General features: G+C 35.7%; 5 protein-coding genes across 6 annotated transcripts; 3 read left to right on the plus strand and 2 right to left on the minus strand.

Annotated features, from left to right (window-relative positions):
• Positions 1 to 2522: 2522 nt before the first annotated feature.
• On the plus strand, positions 2523 to 4317 carry LOC111788691 (GDSL esterase/lipase APG-like). Of its 2 annotated transcripts, XM_023669130.1 has the most exons (6): positions 2523 to 2719; positions 2763 to 3013; positions 3096 to 3226; positions 3312 to 3545; positions 3627 to 3882; positions 3956 to 4317. In XM_023669130.1, the coding sequence occupies exons 1-6, from the start codon at positions 2559 to 2561 to the stop codon at positions 4150 to 4152; spliced, it is 1230 nt and encodes a 409-aa protein (XP_023524898.1). In that variant the 5' UTR covers positions 2523 to 2558; the 3' UTR covers positions 4153 to 4317. The 2 variants fall into 2 exon arrangements, with proteins under 2 accessions (XP_023524898.1, XP_023524897.1); XM_023669129.1 differs by having other exon boundaries at positions 2596 to 3013; positions 3956 to 4307.
• A 299-nt stretch (positions 4318 to 4616) lies between these two features.
• Positions 4617 to 9347, plus strand: LOC111789219 (probable LRR receptor-like serine/threonine-protein kinase At1g07560). The gene is made up of 13 exons (XM_023669918.1): positions 4617 to 4701; positions 4799 to 5330; positions 5402 to 5877; positions 5949 to 6093; positions 6166 to 6237; positions 6324 to 6395; positions 7030 to 7110; positions 7203 to 7366; positions 7444 to 7694; positions 7789 to 7918; positions 8534 to 8596; positions 8677 to 8869; positions 8948 to 9347. The coding sequence occupies exons 1-13, from the start codon at positions 4617 to 4619 to the stop codon at positions 9345 to 9347; spliced, it is 2664 nt and encodes an 887-aa protein (XP_023525686.1).
• A 566-nt stretch (positions 9348 to 9913) lies between these two features.
• LOC111789245 (transcription factor bHLH87-like) lies at positions 9914 to 10979 on the minus strand. The gene is made up of 2 exons (XM_023669957.1): positions 10680 to 10979; positions 9914 to 10364 (listed from the first exon to the last, which is right to left on the minus strand). The coding sequence occupies exons 1-2, from the start codon at positions 10942 to 10944 to the stop codon at positions 9943 to 9945; spliced, it is 687 nt and encodes a 228-aa protein (XP_023525725.1). The 5' UTR covers positions 10945 to 10979; the 3' UTR covers positions 9914 to 9942.
• A 4203-nt stretch (positions 10980 to 15182) lies between these two features.
• On the plus strand, positions 15183 to 17796 carry LOC111789083. Its single transcript, XM_023669727.1, has 2 exons — positions 15183 to 16319; positions 17033 to 17796. The coding sequence occupies exons 1-2, from the start codon at positions 15816 to 15818 to the stop codon at positions 17669 to 17671; spliced, it is 1143 nt and encodes a 380-aa protein (XP_023525495.1). The 5' UTR covers positions 15183 to 15815; the 3' UTR covers positions 17672 to 17796.
• A 385-nt stretch (positions 17797 to 18181) lies between these two features.
• Positions 18182 to 21235, minus strand: LOC111788595 (IAA-amino acid hydrolase ILR1-like 4). The gene is made up of 5 exons (XM_023668987.1): positions 20732 to 21235; positions 20382 to 20507; positions 19408 to 19722; positions 19146 to 19274; positions 18182 to 18896 (listed from the first exon to the last, which is right to left on the minus strand). Exons 1-5 carry the CDS (start codon positions 21089 to 21091, stop codon positions 18489 to 18491), a joined length of 1338 nt encoding a protein of 445 aa, XP_023524755.1. The 5' UTR covers positions 21092 to 21235; the 3' UTR covers positions 18182 to 18488.
• Positions 21236 to 22035: the final 800 nt, after the last annotated feature.

The following is a 22035-nucleotide window of genomic DNA, read 5'->3' on the forward strand; positions in this document are numbered from 1 at the left end:
AAAAAAAAAAAAAAAAAACAAAAAAAAAAAAAAAAAAGAAAGAAGAATCTACCTTGTGAAAAGCCTATAATCATAGACTTAGCTGGTTAGCTAATGGATTCATTGTTTTAGCAGTAACTTGTATTATATATAACTGTCAATATAACCATGACTTCCTGATTTTGTCACCCAGAATTGCTTAGAACTCATGTGCCATATCTGTGTACTGTAAGACTTAACCATTGATGTTGAACCTGGTGGAACCATGTCTTGTGTCTTTGTCATTATTTTGTTAACTTAGGAACATGAAGATCAAGTGTTCTCAAATTGGACATGAGAATATTCTATTGCATACGCTCGGGTTGACGTTTAACGAAACATCACACCATCATCACTAATCAGTAGAAACGATATCACCACAGGGAATAAGTTCGTAGCCACCTAGCTAAGATTTAATATTCTATGTGTTACTATGAAGTCAAATGTAGTAGGGTCAGGGAGTCGTGTCAAGGTAGCTTAGATATCCAAAGTCTTTATTCATATGCATAAGAGAAGAGAAAAATTTATTGTCTGATGCCATGGATATGTAATCTAAGAAAGTAAATTTTGGTGAAGACTAATGTCATGTGATTCATATTATCTTTCGTGTGGGTGGCTGCTATTTTCCACACCTAACCATCCTCTTAACCAGGAAATTCACCTTATGCTTTTTTTCTTCTTCTTAGAATTCTATCCTTCATGATTAAAAAAATTTCTATTTACATTCTATGGAGTGCTATTTCTCAATTTAGGTCTTTCATAGTCTAAATTTTGGGGTTAAAAAATTAATTATATTTTTTATTTAAAAAGAAAAAAAAAACAAATTTATTTTCAAATGTTCCTATTATATTTCCAAACTTTAAATTAATAGATATCTTGACTTTAAAAATATATTCAATATTTTTAAGAATATGATCGAGCATTAAATTTTGTATTTATTAAATAGTTAAGATATTGTTCGATAATAATTTAGTTCTTTTCACGTTAAGTACTTTTTAAACTTGATACTTTGTCTAAAAAATATTTTCAAAAGTTTCAATAATACCTTTATATGCTTAGAAAAGTCTAAAAAATACCCTTAAAAAATACGTCCAGACTTTCACAATCGTTTTATAGATACATTTTTTTTTTACTTTTGCAAGTATTTTAAAAATATCTTTTGAGTTTTCAAAAGTTCACTTTTAAACTTTTTTAAAAAACTTCATAAAAACTATTCAATATTTTTTTGTAAAACAATTTAAAAATACCTTTGACGTTAGTACTTTCAAAGGTAACATTAACAGGTTTGAAGATAATCTATGAAATGTTGATAAACAGTTTTCATCCATATATTAAGAATAAAAAAAATTTAATTTTTTTTACAAAGGTAAAAAGTAGTAAGGCTACTTTTAACATTTTATGGGTATTTTTTAAACATATTAGTAACGGTAATGACATTTTTGAACATTTTAAACCGTTCAAAGATTATTAATTAAACTTTTTAAAGTTGAAGTGTTCAAAATGAAGTACTAACTATTTCTATTCAAAACTAAGGATAGGTGTATTTTTAGATTTAAAAAAAAAATTAAGGACGTTATTGAAAATTTCACATTTATTAATTTATTTATGGTCATGTTTCCTTAGTTATTGCTTGGTTTTTGTTGTCTAATAAGGAGTAGTTTTATTTCCTTGTTTCTTCTATTTAGCTATCTGTCCCTTTTAGACCTCTGAAAGCTGCTTTGTTCTTCCAAGCTTTGATGGTCATCCTCAATCAGCAGGTGTAGGCAAGCATGAGCTTCAATCTATACTATACAGACAATCACATGATTCTCTGTGTGCAGACAATCCCTGAACCAATCAGCAGAGGACACCTCTCCTTCCTGTTCTGCTTTCATGCATCCATAGTTCATCACAGGCTGCTGTTCTTTCTGCTGTCACTTTGCCTGCCTCTCAACTTTCTAGCTTTTTAATGTCTGCAGGGCTTCTTCCTACCTACCCTCACACAGCTCTGCCTCTTTCAATCTGCTTTGACCCGTTATATGTGGCCTTCAGTCTCACGATTTTAAAACACGTCTATTAGGAAGAGATTTTCACACCCTTATAAGAAATGTTTCGTTCCCCTCTCCAATCGATGTGGGATATCACAATCCACTCCCCTTGGGATCAATGTCCTCGTTGGCACACCGCCCGGTGTCTGACTCTAATACCATTTATAACAGCCCAAACCCACCGCTAGTAGATAATGTCTGCTTTGGCCCGTTATGTATCAACATCATCAGCCTCACAGTTTTAAAACTCGTCTAGTCGAGAGAGGTTTCCACACTCTTATAAAAAATGTTTCGTTACCCTCTCAAATCGATGTGCGATCTCACAACATAAGCTATAGACTTTATAACTATTCATAATACTCACGTTATAGATGTTAAGCACCGGTAGTACAGTAATTTCCCTTTTCCACAATCATATTAACTCCTGCACATGCAAGCTCATGAAGCTTTAACTCATATCATAACCATCATTTATCAGTATCACCCAACTACCTCTCCCAACCTTTCCATTAAATGCTGCATGCATTCATTCACAGTTTCCCAGCTAATAATTTTGTTCATAATGGTTGCAGGAAAGCAAAGAAAGCCGAGGGAAAATTTTGTTCATTACAGTATTTCTTCATTAACACAGCCCTCCAGACTCAACCTCCAGCTTCCTTCAATAAAAGGGTCAAGTTATAATCCAAGGTTCAGTTGCAAATCACAGCACCAAAGAAGAAAGATGGATTCTATTATTAGCCAAGTGTTGATGTTGTTCTTAGCATTCTTGCTTGTGTGTGGAAATGCTCAAGACTCTACAACTTTGGTGCCTGCTATCATTACTTTTGGTGATTCTGCTGTGGATGTGGGAAACAACAACTATCTTTACACTATTTTCAAGGCCAATTACCCTCCATATGGAAAGGACTTTGTGAATCATCAGCCCACTGGCAGGTTTTGCAATGGAAAACTTGCTACTGATTTCACTGGTACGTAATAGTTTCATAAACTTTACACACATTTAGCCTTACATAATGGTTGGATAAACTTCCTGTTCTTCTGGTTCTTCAGCTCAAAGTTTAGGATTTAAGTCCTTTCCATTGCCCTACCTTAGCCCAGAGGCATCCGGCAAGAATCTTCTCATTGGAGTCAATTTTGCCTCTGCTGCCTCTGGTTATGATGAGAATGCTGCTCTCTCAAATGTAAGAATGTTTTAGCTTTTGATTTTGGAAGCCAGACCAATCTCCTTGTTCTGTCCTTAGTTTTTACTTTGAACTTGGTAAACAGCATGCACTCTCACTGCCTCAACAAGTTGGATTGTTCAAGGAGTACCAAGCCAAGCTGGCTAAGGTAGCAGGCAATGAGAAATCAGCCTCAATAATCAAGGATGCACTCTACTTGCTGAGTGCAGGAAGTGGAGATTATCTGCAGAACTATTACATCAATCCTTACATTAACAAGCTCTACACTGCTGATCAGTACGGTTCAATGCTCATAGCAGCATTTACAACATTTATCAAGGTATGTTCTTACAACATTCATGACTAAGTTCACCGCATGAAATATGATGGATGATCAATGCATTTCTGTTATGAAAAACAGGACATATATGGTTTAGGAGCTAGGAGAATTGGAGTGACTTCACTTCCTCCATTAGGCTGCTTTCCTGCTGCTCTCACCTTGTTTGGCAACCATCAAAGTGGGTGTGTCTCAAAGATCAATACTGATGCGCAAGCCTTCAACAAGAAGCTGAATTCTGCAGCAGAAAGTCTGAAAAAACAGCTTCCTGGTTTTAGAATTGTGATCTTTGACATTTACAAGCCACTTTTCGATGTCATCAATTCTCCATCAAAAAACGGTAAGGCTTTGAATGAAGCAACAGAAAGAAGCAAAAGGGATCACTAATTTTCTCATGTTTTTGTTTTTGTTAGGGTTCATGGAAGCCAGAAAAGGGTGCTGTGGAACAGGGACAGTGGAGACAACATCACTTTTGTGCAATCCCAAGTCGTTGGGGGGAAGCTGTTCTAATGCAACTCAATATGTGTTTTGGGACAGCGTGCATCCTTCTGAGGCTGCTAATAAAGTTCTTGCTGATGCCTTGATTCTCCAGGGCTTTGCTCTCCTCTAGATCACTAATCATGAGCTGTTCTTCTTCACTTGCTTCAAATGATCTGCGTTGCAGGAATTTGTAGTTTGTTTTAATTATGTATCTGAGCAAACTTGTTCTATTTACTCCATATTATAAGCTAAAACTTCCTTTGTGAGCTGAAACATTGCATTAAATTTGTTCTATTTACTCCTAGTCGTTTCATTTCCTTCTAATCATTCCTAGACATCTTAAACAAAACCTCCAACCAAAAGAATGTCTCACGGTCTCAATTTCGTTGACTTATGACCAATAAAATAAGTTATCCTTTCAAGTTGGAACATATCAAATTGGCTCATTGCCAAGTCTAAGGTTGACTATGTCTGAGAAAATGATGTTTTTGTAATCAAATCTCAACTTGAGCGAAGTTGACTAATTGGTTTAGCAATAAAACAAGTGGATCGGAGGAAATGCCTCAATGTATATGCTCAAAGACTAATAGAATCATGGGGAGGAGCTTCATACGCTTCCTCTTGGGTTTTCTACCCACTTTTGTTCTTCTGCAATTGGGTTATGGCCAGAGTCAACAAGGTTTGTATTGCCATGTTAGTGTGTATGTGCTACTACAACAGCCTTTCTATGATTTGGGTATCATTTATATGTGTTCTTGGCTATATAATTGTTTCAGGCTTTATCAGTATTGACTGTGGATCCAACTCTAGCTACACAGAGCCAATTACAGGTTTAAATTATGTTCCAGATTCAGAGTTTATCAACACTGGCATCATAACAAGTTTACCATCAAGTAGTGGATTGTCTAATGTACAGAAACAGCTATGGAATTTAAGAAGCTTCCCTCAAGGAACAAGGAACTGTTACAACGTTCCCGTGAAAGTTGGAACTAAGTATTTGATTCGAGCTAGTTTCTTGTATGACAATTATGATGCTAAAAACAGCGTTCCTGAATTTGATTTGCACTTTGGACCAAACTTGTGGGTGAATGTGAAACTAGAACTCCCAGAGAATATCATACACGAAGAGATCATTCACATCACAACTTCAAATAATGCACAAGTTTGTCTTGTCAATACTGATAAAGGGACGCCCTTTATTTCTGCCTTGGAGTTCAGGCCTTTAAAACTATCAAGCTATAAAACTGTGTCTGGATCATTAGCCACCTACTTGAGATTGGATATTGGAGAAAACAAAACATTCACTCGGTAAGTGACCATTTCATATTTCTATGCGTTTTTTTTTGAAATGTTTACTCATTATAGTTTGAAGTTTTTAGATACCCAGATGATGATTATGATCGTATTTGGAGTCCACCAACCCCGGTGTCTGAATGGGTTCCAATAAGTACCTCTTCTCCAGTAAAGAACAACGATAATATAGGGTTTAAAGCACCATCTTCAGTGCTTAAGACAGCCTCCACAGTGGCAAATGAAAGTGCACCCATGATAATACCTTGGAGTGATCCTGATCAATCTATCCAATTCTATATATACTTATATTTCGCTGAATTTGAATCATCCCAGTCTAGAACCTTCAAAATCTATCACAATGAGAAGCTTTTTTATAGTGAGGATTTGTCCCCGGCGTATCTCACAGAAAATGTCATCTATAGCCAAGAACCCTTTCCTATTAGTGGGAGACATATAGTTCATTTGATTAGGACTGAAGATTCAGCTCTCCCACCCATCTTGAATGCGCTTGAGATCTTTAAAGTCATGAACTTTGAACAACCTACCACAGATCAAGGAGATGGTAATATTGTATATGTTCATTCTTTTGTCTCTGTAAATGTTTACCTCCCTGATCCATTGTGTTCTATGCAGTCGATGCTATTGAATCCATCCAGAAATTTTATGAGGTTAAAATAGAAGATTGGCAAGGAGATCCATGTGCCCCAGAAGCATTAGCTTGGCGGGCTCTTACCTGTGAATATGATGATGGTTCAAAGCCTCCTAGAATCACAGGCTTGTGAGTGCCCCAACATTAAAAGGTTTTAGATTTGCAAGAGTGATTACCTTACATGAATATAACTCTTATCAGGAACTTGACATCTACTGAATTGGCCGGAAAAATTACGAACAACATAGCTAATCTACTAAAGCTCGAGGTTTTGTAAGTGTTTGATTCTACAGCAAGATCTGAATATCTTGAAACTTACCAACAAGTTATTCAAACAAGAGCTTCATCGCTCATTTCAGGGATCTGTCAAACAATAACCTAAGCGGATCAGTGCCAGAATTTCTAGCTGACATGCCATTCTTGAGGGTTTTGTAAGTTTACTCTGTACTCCATTAATCCATTTGAGAAGACTTACCTATTAGGAATCACGACCCTCCACAATGGTATGATACTGTCCACTTTGAGCATAAGCTCTCATGGTTTTGCTTTGGGCTTCCCCAAAAGGCCTCGTACCAATGGAGATGTATTCCTTACTTATAAACTCATGGTCATCCTCTAAATTAGCCAACGTGGGACTCCCTTCTAATAATCCTCAACAATCCTCTCCTCGAACAAAGTACACCATAGAGCCTCTCTTGAGACCTATGTAGCCCTCGAACAGGCTCCTCTTAATCGAGGCTCGACTCCTTCTCTGGAGCCCTCGAACAAAGTACACCCTTTGTTCGACACTTGAGTCACTTTTGACTACACCTTCGAACCTCACAACTTTCTTGTTCAACATTTGAGGATTGTATTGACATGGCTAAGTTAAGGGGAGGGCTCTGATACTATGTTAAGAATCATGACCCTCCACAATGGTATGATATTGTTTACTTTGAGCATAAGCTCTCGTGGCTTTGTTTATAAACCCATGATCATCTTCTAAATTAGCCAACGTGGGACTCCCTCCAACAATCTTTGACATTACCTATATATATATATATATAATCTGTCTTCTTGTTATAGAAACTTATCAGGAAACAACCTATCTGGACAAGTTCCTGCTGCACTTATTGACAAAAAGAACAAAGCTTCCTTTTCACTAAGGTTGTCCTTTGAACTTACTAAACCATGCAACTGATATCAACTAGTCAAGCCTCTGATATCAACTTGACTTGCATAAATACTTCTTTCATCAGCTTGGATGGAAACCCAAATCTGTATGTGACAGAGCCAAGCGAGAAAAAGAAGAGTACCAATATACTAATTCCAATTCTAGCAGCAGTTGGTGGTGTTATTATCATATTGCTGATTTTAGCTTCAATCTACTACTACTTTTTCCGGCGAAGAACAAGTTCTAAAGGTATCTCAGTAGATAGTTTATTGATTGTTTCTTACATTGAACACCAACAACTTACATTAAATTTTTAATTGTTATAGCTCCCGTGATGGTGAAGCCTCATTCACCACAAAACTCTGGTTTTGAACTTCAACCACCTGAGCCATTGGAGCAGCAGCCAAGTCGAAGATATTCATATGTGAGTATCTTAGAAATGACCAATCATTTTGAAACGCTGCTAGGTGAAGGAGGCTTTGGAAAAGTTTACTATGGTCTCATTGGTAACACTGAAGTAGCGGTAAAGATATTGTCTGCAAAGTCAGCTCAAGGTTATCGAGAATTTCAATCCGAGGCATGTTGTTTTAACAATACAATCACATTTTTTCACCCCCTTTGGCATTTTTTTTACTTAATGTTATTAAACACTTTGAGAAAAATCATGGCAGGTTGATATTCTGTTAAGAGTTCATCACAGAAATTTGACTAGCTTAGTTGGATATTGTAATGAGGGCGAGGAGAAAATGGGGCTTATCTATGAATATATGGGCAGAGGAAACCTCGGATCACTCCTTTCAGGTACGCTTCATTCCAAGCCCACCGTTAACAAATATTATCCGCTTTGACCCGTTACGTATCGTCATCAGTCCCACGATTCTAAAACGTGTCTGTTAGGAAGAGATTTCCACACCCTTGTAAGGAATGTTTCGTTCTCCTCTCAAACCGATGTGGAATTTCACAATCCACCCTCTTGGGGGCCAGCGTCTTCGCTAGCACACCTCTCAATGTCTGGCTCTGATACCATTTGTAACAGCTCAAGCCCACCACTAGTAGATATTGTCTATTTTGGCCTATTACGTACTATCGTCAGCCTCACGGTTTTAAAACACATCTACTATGGAGAGAGTCTAGTAGCCACATTTTAAAACCGTGAGACTAACATCGATACGTAACGAGCCAAAACGAAGAACATCTACTGGCAATGGACTTGGACTGTTACAAATGGTATCAAAGCCAGATTTCAAGCGGTGTGTCAGCAAGGACACTGGGCCCTCAAGGTGGTTGGAGAGGGAAACGAAACTTTCCAAAGTGAGGTTCTCCCTAACAGACACGTTTTAAAATCGTGAGTCGATGTTACATTCGAAAGTGAAAAAAATATTTAAAATCTCACTTATGCTGATGAATTCTGTACAGGTGGAAAAGGACAGGTTTTAAGATGGAAAGACAGACTTCAAATAGCACTAGATTCAGCACAAGGTGAGCATGTGAATGATGCATAGTAAATCAGTTTTGTTTTCATTTCCCTTTCAGATGATATTGGTAAAAAAAAACTGCAGGTCTGGAATATCTGCATAATGGTTGCAGGCCACCAATAATACATAGAGATATCAAACCAAGCAACATTCTATTGAACGAACATTTACAAGCAAAACTGGCTGATTTTGGGCTATCCAGGGCTTTCCCTATCGATGGTGATGCCACCCATGTGACTACCAAAGTCGCTGGCACTCCTGGCTACCTTGATCCCGAGTACGTACTTCAAATTTGTCTTTACAAAAGAAATGAACTGTGTTTAGTTGACAGCATTTCATTGGTTTTCATTTGCAGTTACCACGTATCATTTAGATTAACAGAGAAGAGCGATGTTTATAGCTTTGGAATTGTTGTTATGGAACTCATCTCTGGAAGACCCGTAATACTAAAAACTAGTGAAAGATGTCACATAACTAAGTGGGTTGATTTCAATATTAATCAAGGAGATATCCACTCTATAATTGACCCGAGAATAAAAGATGGTTGCAATGTCAACTCCGTGTGGAAAGCAGTAGATATGGCAATGGCTTGCACTACTACAGATCCTACAAATAGGCCAACAATGAGCCAAGTTGTGAGCGAACTGAAGGAATGTCTAAACCTTGAGTTAAACCAACGCGAAGATCGTCAAGTTGACTCTATCACATCTATTAGCTCGACATTCGACTACGAGCATGGTCCTTCGGCAAGGTAGTTGAATTTGTTGTAAGACATATATAAGAATATATATTATGAAGGATTAATATTTACTCAACAAAGCCAAGTTCATTGTGTTGAGACCAAGAAAATCCGTTTGCCCAATTGGGAAATGGTCAAGGGGCATAGCCACGTGCCGATCAGCCAAGAAGGGACACAGGACCACCCATTGTGTTCCTTTCTTATTTTCCTTCACCTAAAAAATATTCTAATTTTATAAATATTAAAATGTACACATCAATATTAATTACTCTATCACCCCTTACAAAAACAAAACTCTAAACGTTATCAATGGGCTATTTTGTCAATTCATATATTTGAAATTTCGTGGATAAACACGAAACCTTTTTTGTAAGGGTGTTGAAAATTTCTCCTTAACAGACACATTTTAAAACCATGAGGCTGACGATCATACATAACAGGCTAAAATGGACAATATGTACTACACATTAGTTTTTGTTTTCAACGTACTAAAGATTACGTGGATTGTTTTAAATTTTCCCGATTTTGAAAATATAAGAATAATATTTCATTATTATTCTTAATATTAAGTAAACTCAATAATTGATTGGGGACATAATATATTTGAGGTTTTATAAAGGAAAATAAGCATTTGAAGGAAAAATAGTGGGGTTGAAGGAGGTGCAATTTGAGCCAAGTTTGTAGCCATTGCCTTCTAGTGCTTTGATTTGTGCTCTAAGGAACTTGAGGTAGCTTGCAGCCTCATCAAGCATGGAGGCAGTGTCCATTTTGCTCCCACCAGGAACCAACCTCTGCAAAACCCTAATTTTCTCGCTTATCTTCTCCCTTCGTTTTCTCGCCGCCACCGTCTGCAGTTCCTTCGACATCTTGACGTTCCTCCTCTTCTTCTTCTTCTCCACCGTCTCTATCCCTAAGTTCACCGGGCGAAACACCGCTGCATGATATATCATTTCCTTCATTCGTGACATGATTTGATCTCGATCACTAGACTCGGTTTCGTAGTTGTTTGAAGATGATGGAGATACCCCAATTCCTACATAGTAAATTCAGTGAGGGTTATTGCATGGTATGGTAATAAAAATCTAATATTTGCATGGTGCAATGTCTACTTATAATGACGTCACTCCCATAAAAAAATAAATATATATAGTACTTATTATATAATATATATTAATTGAATACTAAGTTCGATTTAGTACGAGATTATCAAAATACCTACGTGCATGTCTTCAAAAGTAAGAACATTAAAAGTACAAAGAAAAAATGTATTTTAATTGAAGTGTGAATGTCCCAACCCACAAATATATGGATAAGATTCAAATGTGAACAAGCTTACAAAAATTGAAACCTTTGTCATTTTCAAGCTCTTCCAACAGAAGTCCACCGGAGCTAGCTCCCGCCGGCCATGACTTGGGATCCACAGCCAGTTCCACCGCCCTCATCTCCGGCGTCGGAGTTTCGATCTCCGACAACCCCAAGATTCTTGCAACTGTTTGAAGCTCTTGTAATAGAGGACTCGAACAACGACTCGAGCCGTCTGAGAAAAGCAGGCTTTCTTTGCAACCGTCGTCTTCTCCGTTGTTCCATGAGCCATTCCAAAGCAAATCATCCATTGTTATAAGGTATGGAGCTTTTTTTGAGCTTCTTTTCTTTCTTTTTGGCTTTGCTAGTTTGGTGGGGGGTGGAAGAGTTCATATTTATGGAGATTTGGGGCATGAGATGTCACATAAAGTATGATGATGTATTGTCTTTATTGCCTTTCTTTTTCAATAAATTATTCAATAGGTTACGATCGAATTAGTTCCGTAAAACAAGAAAATCATAGTTAAAGAAATATATCGACATATTGATAGAAATTTAATATGATCGATACTTAACCGACCTTTTAAAACACGTTAAAAAATTCCCAAAAACATTTGGTTCGAGAGAGAAAGAGTGAATTAGAAGACAAGGAGGGCCCATTTTAGGCCTTCAAGAACATTGAGGGTGAGATGATAATGGCATATACAGTGAACCTATACACACAGCCAACTGATCAATTCCTCTAGGACCTTGTGCCCCAAAGAAATAGGCCAAATAATCAACATTGCCCTTTGGATCCTTGCCTTTTACTTTCTCGGAGCGCTTGTTCCCTGCCTCCTAAATCATTCTCGAGAGTCGAATCATTATCGTTCGTTAATTAATTTTTTTTTGAAAGTCTAGTAATTAATATTCGTTTTATTTTAATCTTATGGTTCTGTATATTGAAGTGAACAAAATCTCCAAAAAGGACTATAAAAAAAAATTCAATATGTATTACATTTCTTTTATTCAGTTATTGATTTAAATAGAAAGAGAATGTATATTTTCTTTTTCTCTCTTTTTTTTTTTAATAATTTGAATGTGCAATTTTGTAAAAGAAAATTGAGGTCCTAAAAAATCCAACTCAGCCAATGTTTGGGTCACACGTGAACGACACTAGTAATCCATCGTGGCATTCTATGATTGGTTTATTTTTTGATAGAGTGCGGTTGAGGCACGTGGGACTCACGCTGTTCAATGGGTTTATTTATTTATTTATTACTATTATTATTAAAAGAATTTTTATTAATCCACGAAAACAAACTCTTTTATGTCATATAACTTTCAATCACGATTTAAATTTGAAAAAGACGACGATTTTAAATTATTAATTTTAGGTTGTGAGCCTACTGATTTTTTATAAGCTATATAAATTAATTTTTTAATTACTTAAATTTTAAATAGAGTTTTCAAGAGTGTATATTTATCTTTTTTTTTTTTTTTAACTTTCAAATGTTTTAGTGGCAACATTTTTTTGTTATCCTTTAAAAAAATTATNAAAAAAAAAAAAAAAAAAAAAAAAAAAAAAAAAAAAAAAAAAAAAAAAAAAAAAAAAAAAATCGGTGACGCCTTGACCTTGGTAGAGAAAGCAACGACGAATCGACATGTCGGGACAATCCGTTAATTTAATTGCCCGGCCACCGACGGTCGGATACCAATTTCCTTCCCGCTACACGACAAATTAAAATTTCCTATTTGTCATCATACATTGAATCATTTATGATTCGGGTCGCATTTTGAGCCCTAGGCCCACCTCAACCCAATACCGGGAAAATGACTCCCATGGCTTGCAGGACCACTACCTTCATCCCTAAGTCCCATTTAATAATTTTATTATTATTAATTTTTTTAATTATAGATTTAGGACCTAAGTTTTAATAACATTATTTATGGTTGTACTCGACTTATTTTATTAAATCATTTCAAAAAAAATTCACTCTCTAAAGTTTATATCTCTATTTAAAAATTTTTATAGCAAGTTTTCTAACGTTTAAATATATATTTAAATCTTATATATATATATATTAGAGACTAGCGGAAGGAGACCTACTTATAATTTAGTTAAATTAATATTTTTGTTATAATTACTTTGACTTTTTATATACTATTTTTTGTTTTTTTTTTCTAATTGGAACAAGATTTTATTAAAAAATAGTATTGAATTCTTATTTTTTCTAAATTTATTAAATTCGTCACTGTCGTCCCAAAAATTATTCCTACATGTTACATGTTTTTGAAGTTGAAGTCTAGTAGGGTCATAATATTTGGTCGTATATCTAACACTTTGTAAATTAAACATTGAAGCACGGGTAAGTTGCAGTCGGAGAATAAGTCCAAATTATCAAGAAAATTAGAGTAGAAACTTACGGAAACAAGCCAAATACGAAGAAATGCATGTGAACAAATTCGAGCTACAAGGAAAGACAACTCTAAGGTCTTCGAAGAGTGTTCTTGTCTAATCCTTTTCAAAGCTCAAAATTTTGTCTAAGAGATTAACTTTGTGCTTATCCAATGTAAATTCTTAAGAGGAGTTTCGATTCATTTTCGAATTATGTTAAAAGGGGATTAAGTCGGCCGCATTGGGATGGCATGAACTAGGGCATGCCCTGAGGGTGACCTTAGGGCTAGCTTCAACCTCAATTTTAGGCCGACCAGGTGAGTTTAGTGTTCAAACCGAAGATGTGTCTTCATTGCTTGGTGGTTCAACTCTTTTATTCCATGTTGGGCCTTTTTGACTTATTTATCTCCCAAACTTTTTTGCAATTTGGGTTTATCTTTATGGCCCAATTTTATCAATAATATCTATGGTACGAAATAATGTAAGGATAAATGTAATTCATATTATACCGTTAAAATAAAGTACAAAAAATTGCAATCTTAATCAACACACCTGACTTATTCAAAAGATGGAATACCTTTAGCTCACTTTCCCATCCTTAAAATCCTTATAATAAACTTTCTGGAGCCAACTTTGAAATCTGAAATGGTTGCTTAAGTTTCGTACCAACTTTTTAAGGCCAATTCGGTGGCCGTCACGGGTCGATTATGTACTTGAGAGTGGTATCTAGGATCTCAAGATTTGCCTTAAAGAGTTTTTTGCTAATAGTTTTACAGTTAGTGATTTCAAATTATCTCCTCAACTCGATGGCTTCAAATTGTTGGGTCTGAAAAAGGGGAGCCTTCGAAGTTTTTGTTGAAGGTGATGAAGTAAAAAGATTAGTATCCAACTGTCATTTCATTCGACATTTTAAATCCAATTTCTGCCTCTCGAGAAAGAGGTAGAACCAATGTATATAAATTTAGGTTTAAAATGAACAATATCGTATTACAATATATTAAGCTAAACATAACATTAATAGAGGTTAATCTCACACCTTTTGTTTACTAAACGTGTAAAAATATAAATTGTTTTATACTAAAAACTAAAAGAGAGTTGATCTCAAATTTTATAATATTTAATTTTATCATTATGACCAAAATTGGAAGAAATAATTAAAAAAAGATATTATAAGTATAGGACAAAAGTTGTATAGAATTATTAATAGGCGTCACGTTATCTTTTTTCCTATATTAATCCTAAATATATTCTTTACACATTTATGCAATTAAAATGGTTACAAGTGGGATTTTTGGAGGTTAGAATCTATATTTTAACAATTATCTAATTATTTATTTTACTCAATATATATATATTTCTTAAATTGAATAAGAGTGGGACGTGTGGAAGTTAGCATCCATGTTTTAATAGTTATATAATTATTAATCATTTAATTATAAACTATTATTATCATCATTTTGAGATAACAAAATAGAATGATTAATAATTAAAAAGTGATTGATTTAGTAATGTTTGTAAAATTTAAGTGTAAATATTATACCTATAGATATGTTTTTTTAGTACAAATTTATATCGGTATTTTAAGAAATTTTGTTTTAAATGTCGTGTTAAAATTATAATCAAAAATGGAAAAAATAAAAAATGAATTAACCAAATTAATCACTTTTTTAAATTACAAAAGATCAAAATAATTTTTTTTTTTGAAAGTATAAGAACTTTAATACCATAAATATTTTCAAAGTTAATATTTTAAAAATGCATTTTTTTATATAAAATTATTCCCATTTTCTTAAAAATATGCTTTTACACTGTTAAATTAGTAGATAACGAATATTAAACTAATAATTGGAGGTTGTTGTCAAAGAGGTCGTCTAAGTAGTTGATAGGTACAATGTGTAGTGTGCAGCAAAGATGGTGGTAGTGGGTGCGACAGTGACCGATGAAAAAGGTAGTGTGAGGATATTTTAGTCATTTTGACCGATAATAAAATTTTGAAAGAGATTTGAGATAAAAACAAATAATTAAGATTTAGGAGTGAAATATTGGGGAGTTTTTTTAAGACTAAAAAACAGAAATTGGGAAGGCGGATATGGAAAGTTTTATTTATCCCTAATTAAATTCACATTTTAGGTTACAAAAATAAATTATGTATGGTTAGAAGCAATAATATTAAAGTAATTGATTACATGCCCCCGAATTATATTAAATTTGAAACAACAGTCCACGACCCGCAGTCAGGCGGTCCACAGCAGATTCCACCGGAGATCTAATATTGACTGCCCGGTCTCCTAGGGCTTCTCACCAAATTTCCCCCTTTCCCTTCTTCAACTCTCCGTTCTTCTTCTTCTTCTTCTTCTTCTTCCGCTTCCGCTTGGACCCCTAAATTGTAACCAGAGGAATCAGATTTCGAAACTCCTTGTTCCTAAATTTTGTTCGCACAACTCAACATTTCTGTAATTACAATCGGCGATCAATTCGATCCTCAAAGTCAGCAGCTACTGCCACTGTACACTGGTTCAATAAGGCAATAGTTTCCTCTGCATTTCGATTTTGTCTTTGTGCCATCACTTAGGATGATCTGATGGGACGACTTTATCTTGCTAATCAGAGTTTTCTGTTTCGAGATGGTGGTGAATTTTTTTTGGTTTAATTTGGAAAATTTTATTTTTTTGTGAGAAATTGTTGATGTGACTGGTGTTGTTTCTATATAAGATGCGTAGCTTGAAGGTTTGGTGGGTATAAATAGTGTGATGTTGAATAATTTTTGTTGGATTTAAGGTTAGTAGGGATTCAGGATTAGTAGTTATGGAGGACGGGAAGGATTTTGGTGCTGTAGTTAGAGTTAATCATATCAGATATCCTACAATGAGGTTGTTGCAGTTCTTCTTGATGTTCATAGTATTTGGTCTTGGGGTTTCAATTATTAGTATGAATACTATTAGATATTTTGGAGTTCGAAGTGCTGCCCCTGTAGTATCATCAGTCAATATCATTCAGCCTCGTTTGGAAGAGCCAAGTGGCATTGATAGTTGGATTAGGGCGCCTTCAAATCTTCTTCATAGCATGAGTGATCAGGAGCTGCTATGGCGGGCTTCCTTTGTTCCTCAAGTTAAGGAGTATCCCTTCAAGAGAGTTCGCAAAATTGCCTTTATGTTCTTGACGAAAGGGCCTTTGCCTATGGCCCCTCTTTGGCAACGGTTCTTCAAGGGTCACGAGGGGCTATATTCCATTTATGTTCATACCACCCCATCGTACATTGCCGACTTCCCGTCGTCATCTGTGTTTTATGGAAGACAGATCCCAAGTCAGGTACTGGCAATTGCTTCCTTTCCTGTTTTCTTGGATAAAAGAAAACTATTATAGTGTTCTCTATTAGGCATTGTTCGATTTGTTTCATCAAAAAGCAAGAAATGTTTGAGAACTGAAGATTTATGTGCTTTTTCTTTAATCATTTGTTGGAATTTGGACGGAGTTTTGTGATAAAGCTAATGGAATAATTACCTATAAATAATGGTATTGTAGTTTTTGTTATCACTTGTCCTTCGGCCCTGAGTTTTGATCGCTTGCATGCTTGCTTTAATTGGTCCATTGCTTTACCTAACACCACCAAGACCCTTTTGTCTTTTGTAGACCATTCTTTCAAAGCTGAAGAAGTTCTTGTGATTTAGTCTTCACTGGACCGTTTGGTTAGGAAGAAACAATAGATTTTTCTTGAGAAAGAAGAGACCTTTTTCGAGTTTGTAGGATAATCATATTGTTTTTGTAGCTTTGTCTCGGTTTGAATTGTTCGAGCCCGAGGAAATATTTCAAGTTATGTATTCAAAATTTGTTTCAGACTCTTTGCCAATACATCCGCTGTCAGAAATTATTGAATTGAAAAGCATTTTCTTTTCAACTTATCATAACGACCGTTTGACTGTGTTGTGTTTGCTTGCCTCAGATTAAACTTTTCATCTTCTATTTTGTTCTCTTGTCTAATTGAGAATTAGAATATTCACATTGTGTGGTTTCTCCCCGGGTAGGTTGCAGAGTGGGGCGAAATGAATATGTGTGATGCAGAGAGGAGACTGGTAGCTAATGCATTGCTCGATATCTCCAATGAATGGTTCATTCTCCTGTCCGAGTCTTGCATCCCTCTCCACAGCTTTACCATAGTCTACCGCTACATTGCAAGATCCCGCTACAGCTTTGTGGATTCATTCGACGAGCAAGGACCCCATGGAAGAGGACGCTACAACAGAAACATGGCACCTGAGATTAACCTCACTGACTGGCGCAAGGGCTACCAATGGTTCGAAGTCAATCGCGAACTTGCAGTTCAGATAGTTAAAGATACGAAATACTACCCTCTGTTTAAAGAGTTTTGCAGACCAGCATGTTATGTGGACGAGCACTACTTCCAAACAATGTTGAGCATCGAGTCGTCAAATCTTCTCGCAAACAGAAGCCTTACGTTTGTGGACTGGTCCAGGGGTGGAGCTCATCCTGCTACATTTGGGAAGTATGATATCACAGAAGAGTTCTTTAAGAAAATTTTTGAAGGCAAGACTTGTCTTTACAATGATCAGCCTTCTTCTCTGTGCTTTCTTTTTGCTAGAAAATTTGCTCCAAGTGCTTTAGATCGTTTATTAGAAGTAGCTGAAAAGGTTATGGGGTTTTGACATAATCTAGGCTTCAGAAATGCTTCCCTTTTGGAGGTGTTCTTATGAGACCTCATAAATCTTAGTCTTCTTCTTTTTTTCTTTCTAATCTATATTATATTATATATATACATCCTTTTGAATTTTTTTCGGACAAAGAAACTGAGATAAGAGGTCTCCTTTGAGTATAGTCGAATTTTTAAATCCTTTGAATGTAAGGAATAAAAATTTAATGCCTGAAGTTGATTTTGGTATCAGGTTCTTCCAACACCAACAGTATGCCATATAATAAAATGTGTAAGTGTGAAGCTGCTATTATTATTATTATTATTATTATTATTCTCATCTTTTACTTTTTTAAAATTAAAATAAAAAGACTACTGAATTAAAACTCATTAAAATAATGAAAAAATTTAAAAACATACTTTCCATCAAGATTCTAACGATATTGCAACTTTTGAAAGCATAAGAGTATTATTGTCAAGCAACATCTATCTAACATTCAAAACCGATATATCTTTACACGGTTCGTTGGAGTCAAAAGGAAATCTTGGAATCTTCACAGCATCTCATTTACACAATAGGTTATTCCATAAATGTAAGAGAAATATATCACAAAGAATAGGAAGCGTGCAGATGCTTCACTTTCTTGGAACATTTATGCTGATTGATTTCGGGAAGGTACAATTACAGATGAAGCTTACATGACAAAGGAAAAACAGAATACAGGTGCTGTGCGGAGGGATCTCGACATCAGTAGCAGCTCAATGAGGTTTCGATAATGTTTTATACCCTTTAACTCGATTGGAACATACAATCAAGGGGATCGATAGACAACTTACAATTCGTCGTGTCGTTTTTCTTCCAACGAAGTAACTTGTGGCTGGAGCTCAAGAAGATATCTTGTAGCCAATGATGCATGAAGAGCTGCACCGTAAGGGAGTGCGTCTTCGTTGATACGAAAGTAAGGGGAGTGCACAGAATCGAGCCGACCCGATGTCTCGTTCTCCATTCCAAGGAAGAAGAAGTACCCCGGAATCAAGTCTTGGTAAAACGAAAAATCTTCAGATCCCATAAGTGGTTGCATATCCTCGACCTTATCAATGCCAAGCATATCTCCTGCAACATTTTGGAAGTGTTCATGCAACTCTTTATCATTCACAGTTGGAGGGAAAATAGGTTTCTCATTCTCGAAAAAATCGACTGTCGCATTGCACCTATGCACGGAAGCTTGTCCAGTGATAACCTATTAAAAGGAGAAAACGAGAACACCATTTATAAATTAACACATATCAATTTTCTTCTATCAACTTAAACATAGTTCAATTGGGTAATGCATCTATCTTCGACCAAGAGGTTATCGACCAAAGGTTCGAATAGTACATTAAGAATAATCCAAAATATCATTCTGATCAGTGTCAAATGCCCGATATTGAAATGAACATGCTTAAGTACTCAACCAGAAGTGTTCAATCCACAACTCAAATTTGTATACCTCTTTAATACGTTGCTTAAGTTGGACCAGGCTATCCTTCAAGAAAGCTCGGAAAGTGCCACCTATGGTAACAGAATCTGGAATTACATTGAATGCGCCACCTCCTTGGAACTTAGCAACTGTTACTACCTGCACATTTCCGAGTGAAGAGCACAAGGGTAGTACAGCTTAACACAATATATGAGAAGGTCGTGGTTAGGAATGATTTTGAAAGGGTTAAAATCACTCCAAAACGTACATTTAACCATTCTAAATTGCTTACCTGTGAATCTAGTGGATCAGCTTCCCTTGAAACAAGATGTTGTAAGCTCACAATCACGTTAGAAGCAGCCAAAAGTGGGTCTATAGAATGCTGAGGAATGGCGGCATGGCCTCCTTTTCCACTGATTACTGCTTCAAAGAAGCCGCTTCCAGCCAACATGGGTCCTGGTCGTGCAGCCACTTCACCCAGAGGTATATTATGAGCAATATGCAACCCGAAGATAGCCTGGATATTATCCAACACTCCAGCTTCTATAATTTTCTTGGCACCTCCACCTCCTTCTTCAGCTGGTTGGAAAACCAGGACAACTGTTCCCTGTTAAGTGAATGAAAATCAAAGCAAACCACCAAGAACATTATCTATGGACTAGAGTATTGTGAAGATGTAAGAGATTAGGGAACATCCACCCCACAAGTGAATCCTTTTCTAGCATCATATTTTTCTTGCAGATATCATTTGACTGACCCTCCAACTTCAAACTACCACCAAGTCAAATGCTTAGATGCTATATCAGTTTTATACCTTTGAGTAAGGTAATGCCTCTTAAACACAAATTTAGAGCCAGAATTTCGATAAGCTTACTTCGAGAAAGAAAGAAAGAAGAAGTGCACCCAATTCAATCAAATAAAACCAATTAGTCAGCTCAGTGTGGTTCAGTATATTAAATAAACTTCAAGGTTCATCTTCTAATATGAAAACATTTTGAAGCGCTTTTGTTCACTCACATTTTCTATTAAGATCTTAGTGACGCCTAGGAAGGTAACCATGGAAGATTCAATTTTATAATTCATGATCTCCATAGATATCCTGGTTGTGTCATAAGAATAAGTCCATGGAACCAGATTATCATCCAACCAAAACAATCGCAGATAAATACCTTAAATCTGGATCCCAAACTAAGCATAAAAGTGCCTACCAGATCTTTCCCAAGAAATTTAAGATTTGGAAAAATGATCCACGAGATGCTTGCTTACCTTCAACTCCTCACTGTGCTTTTGAAGGATCTTTGCAGCACCTAAGACCATCGCAACATGAGCATCATGACCACAAGCGTGCATCTTCCCAGGAACCTTACTCTTATGCTCCCACTCCACCAGTTCCTGTAAAAACAATTACTCCATAAAAAATTCAAACAGGTCCTGGAAAATTACTGTTGAACTCATCGTCAAGGGATCAAATTATAACAAACAGAAAAAGAGTAGGATCGTTGGTGTTCAGACATATGATCAAACAACTGGAGGGAAATCTTCACTCTACACTTAACTAAACTACCAACTATGAGTAATTGAAAAAGAGTTCTATAGGTCAACCAATCGATTCAAACCTGCATAGCAAGAGCATCCATATCTGCTCGAACGGCCACAAAGGGGGGCTGACCAGAACCAACAAAGCCGATGACTCCAGTACCGGCAACTGGGTATTTATAAGATATGCCCAATTTATCTAATTCTGCTCGAATCAGCTTACTGGTCTCGAATTCCTCATAACCAAGTTCTGGGTTCTCGTGAATTTTCCTCCGGATTCCCACCATCCAATCAAACAGCTCTGGCTCCTTAGCAAATTGGAGGAACTTAATAGGAATTTCTGCAAGATTCTCTGAGTTCGACGAAGAATCTGAGTGCACAGAAGTTGAAACAAACAAATGGGCGATCAAAATCCAAGAAACCCACCTGAGGGAAGCCATGAATGATTGGCTTTACTGCGGAAATTAGAAATTGAAGAGTGATTTAACAGTTGAAAAAGGGAAACTAGAAGGAATTGAGAAGTGGGTGTTGTTTGGTGGGACTTGGATTAAGAAGAGCCAACAGAAAAGAGGCGATGAAGAGAAGGTTAACAGCGCAGCTTGATGCGAATGCGGCGTCCAACAAATTAAAAAGAAAAGATTTATAGTATATTGGCGGCCGCACTTCTTCGTCCACGTGCTAATTTCCATTCTCAACGTGTTCTTTTTCATTTTTTAAAAATAAAATCTTTCGTTGCAAAATTAAAAGATCTTTTGGCCGGTGTTTCTTTCCACTAGCCTTCTTTTAGTCTTATGCAACTTCATTATTTTTATGATTATTTTCATTTTTTTAGAAAAATGTTAAATTACTTTTATGTTTCCACTTCTTTCTTTCTTTTCTTTTTTGCAAGGCATTTAAAAGTATATTAAANAAAAAAAAAAAAAAAAAAAAAAAAAAAAAAAAAAAAAAAAAAAAAAAAAAAAAAAAAAACTAGGATGTTGGTGATGTAAAATTAGTAAATAAGATTGCATAATAAATTTTCAAAGTAGAATGAAACTTCAAATCACACTTGATTTCAAATCTAAGTTTATTTATTTTTTATGAAAAAATTCAAACGTATTATCATGTAAAGTAATTCAAGTATAAGAATTTTAAAACTAAAATAAATAGGTGATAGATGAAGGCGAAGGCTACACATTCACGTGACCACACTAAAGAAGATTTAAAAGCTAAAATCCAACCAAAAATAATTATAAAAGCCAAGTTGAGTGCCATTGGGAAAATGACTATATATTATCATTTAAAATGAGGAAGATACACTAGTAGAAATAAAGGGAAAATATACCTATACTACACTAGTAGAAATAAAGGGAAAATATACCTATACTACACTAGTAGAAATAAA

Source organism: Cucurbita pepo, chromosome LG02 (genome assembly GCF_002806865.2).
Source record: "Cucurbita pepo subsp. pepo cultivar mu-cu-16 chromosome LG02, ASM280686v2, whole genome shotgun sequence".
Classification (NCBI taxonomy): Eukaryota; Viridiplantae; Streptophyta; class Magnoliopsida; order Cucurbitales; family Cucurbitaceae; genus Cucurbita; species Cucurbita pepo.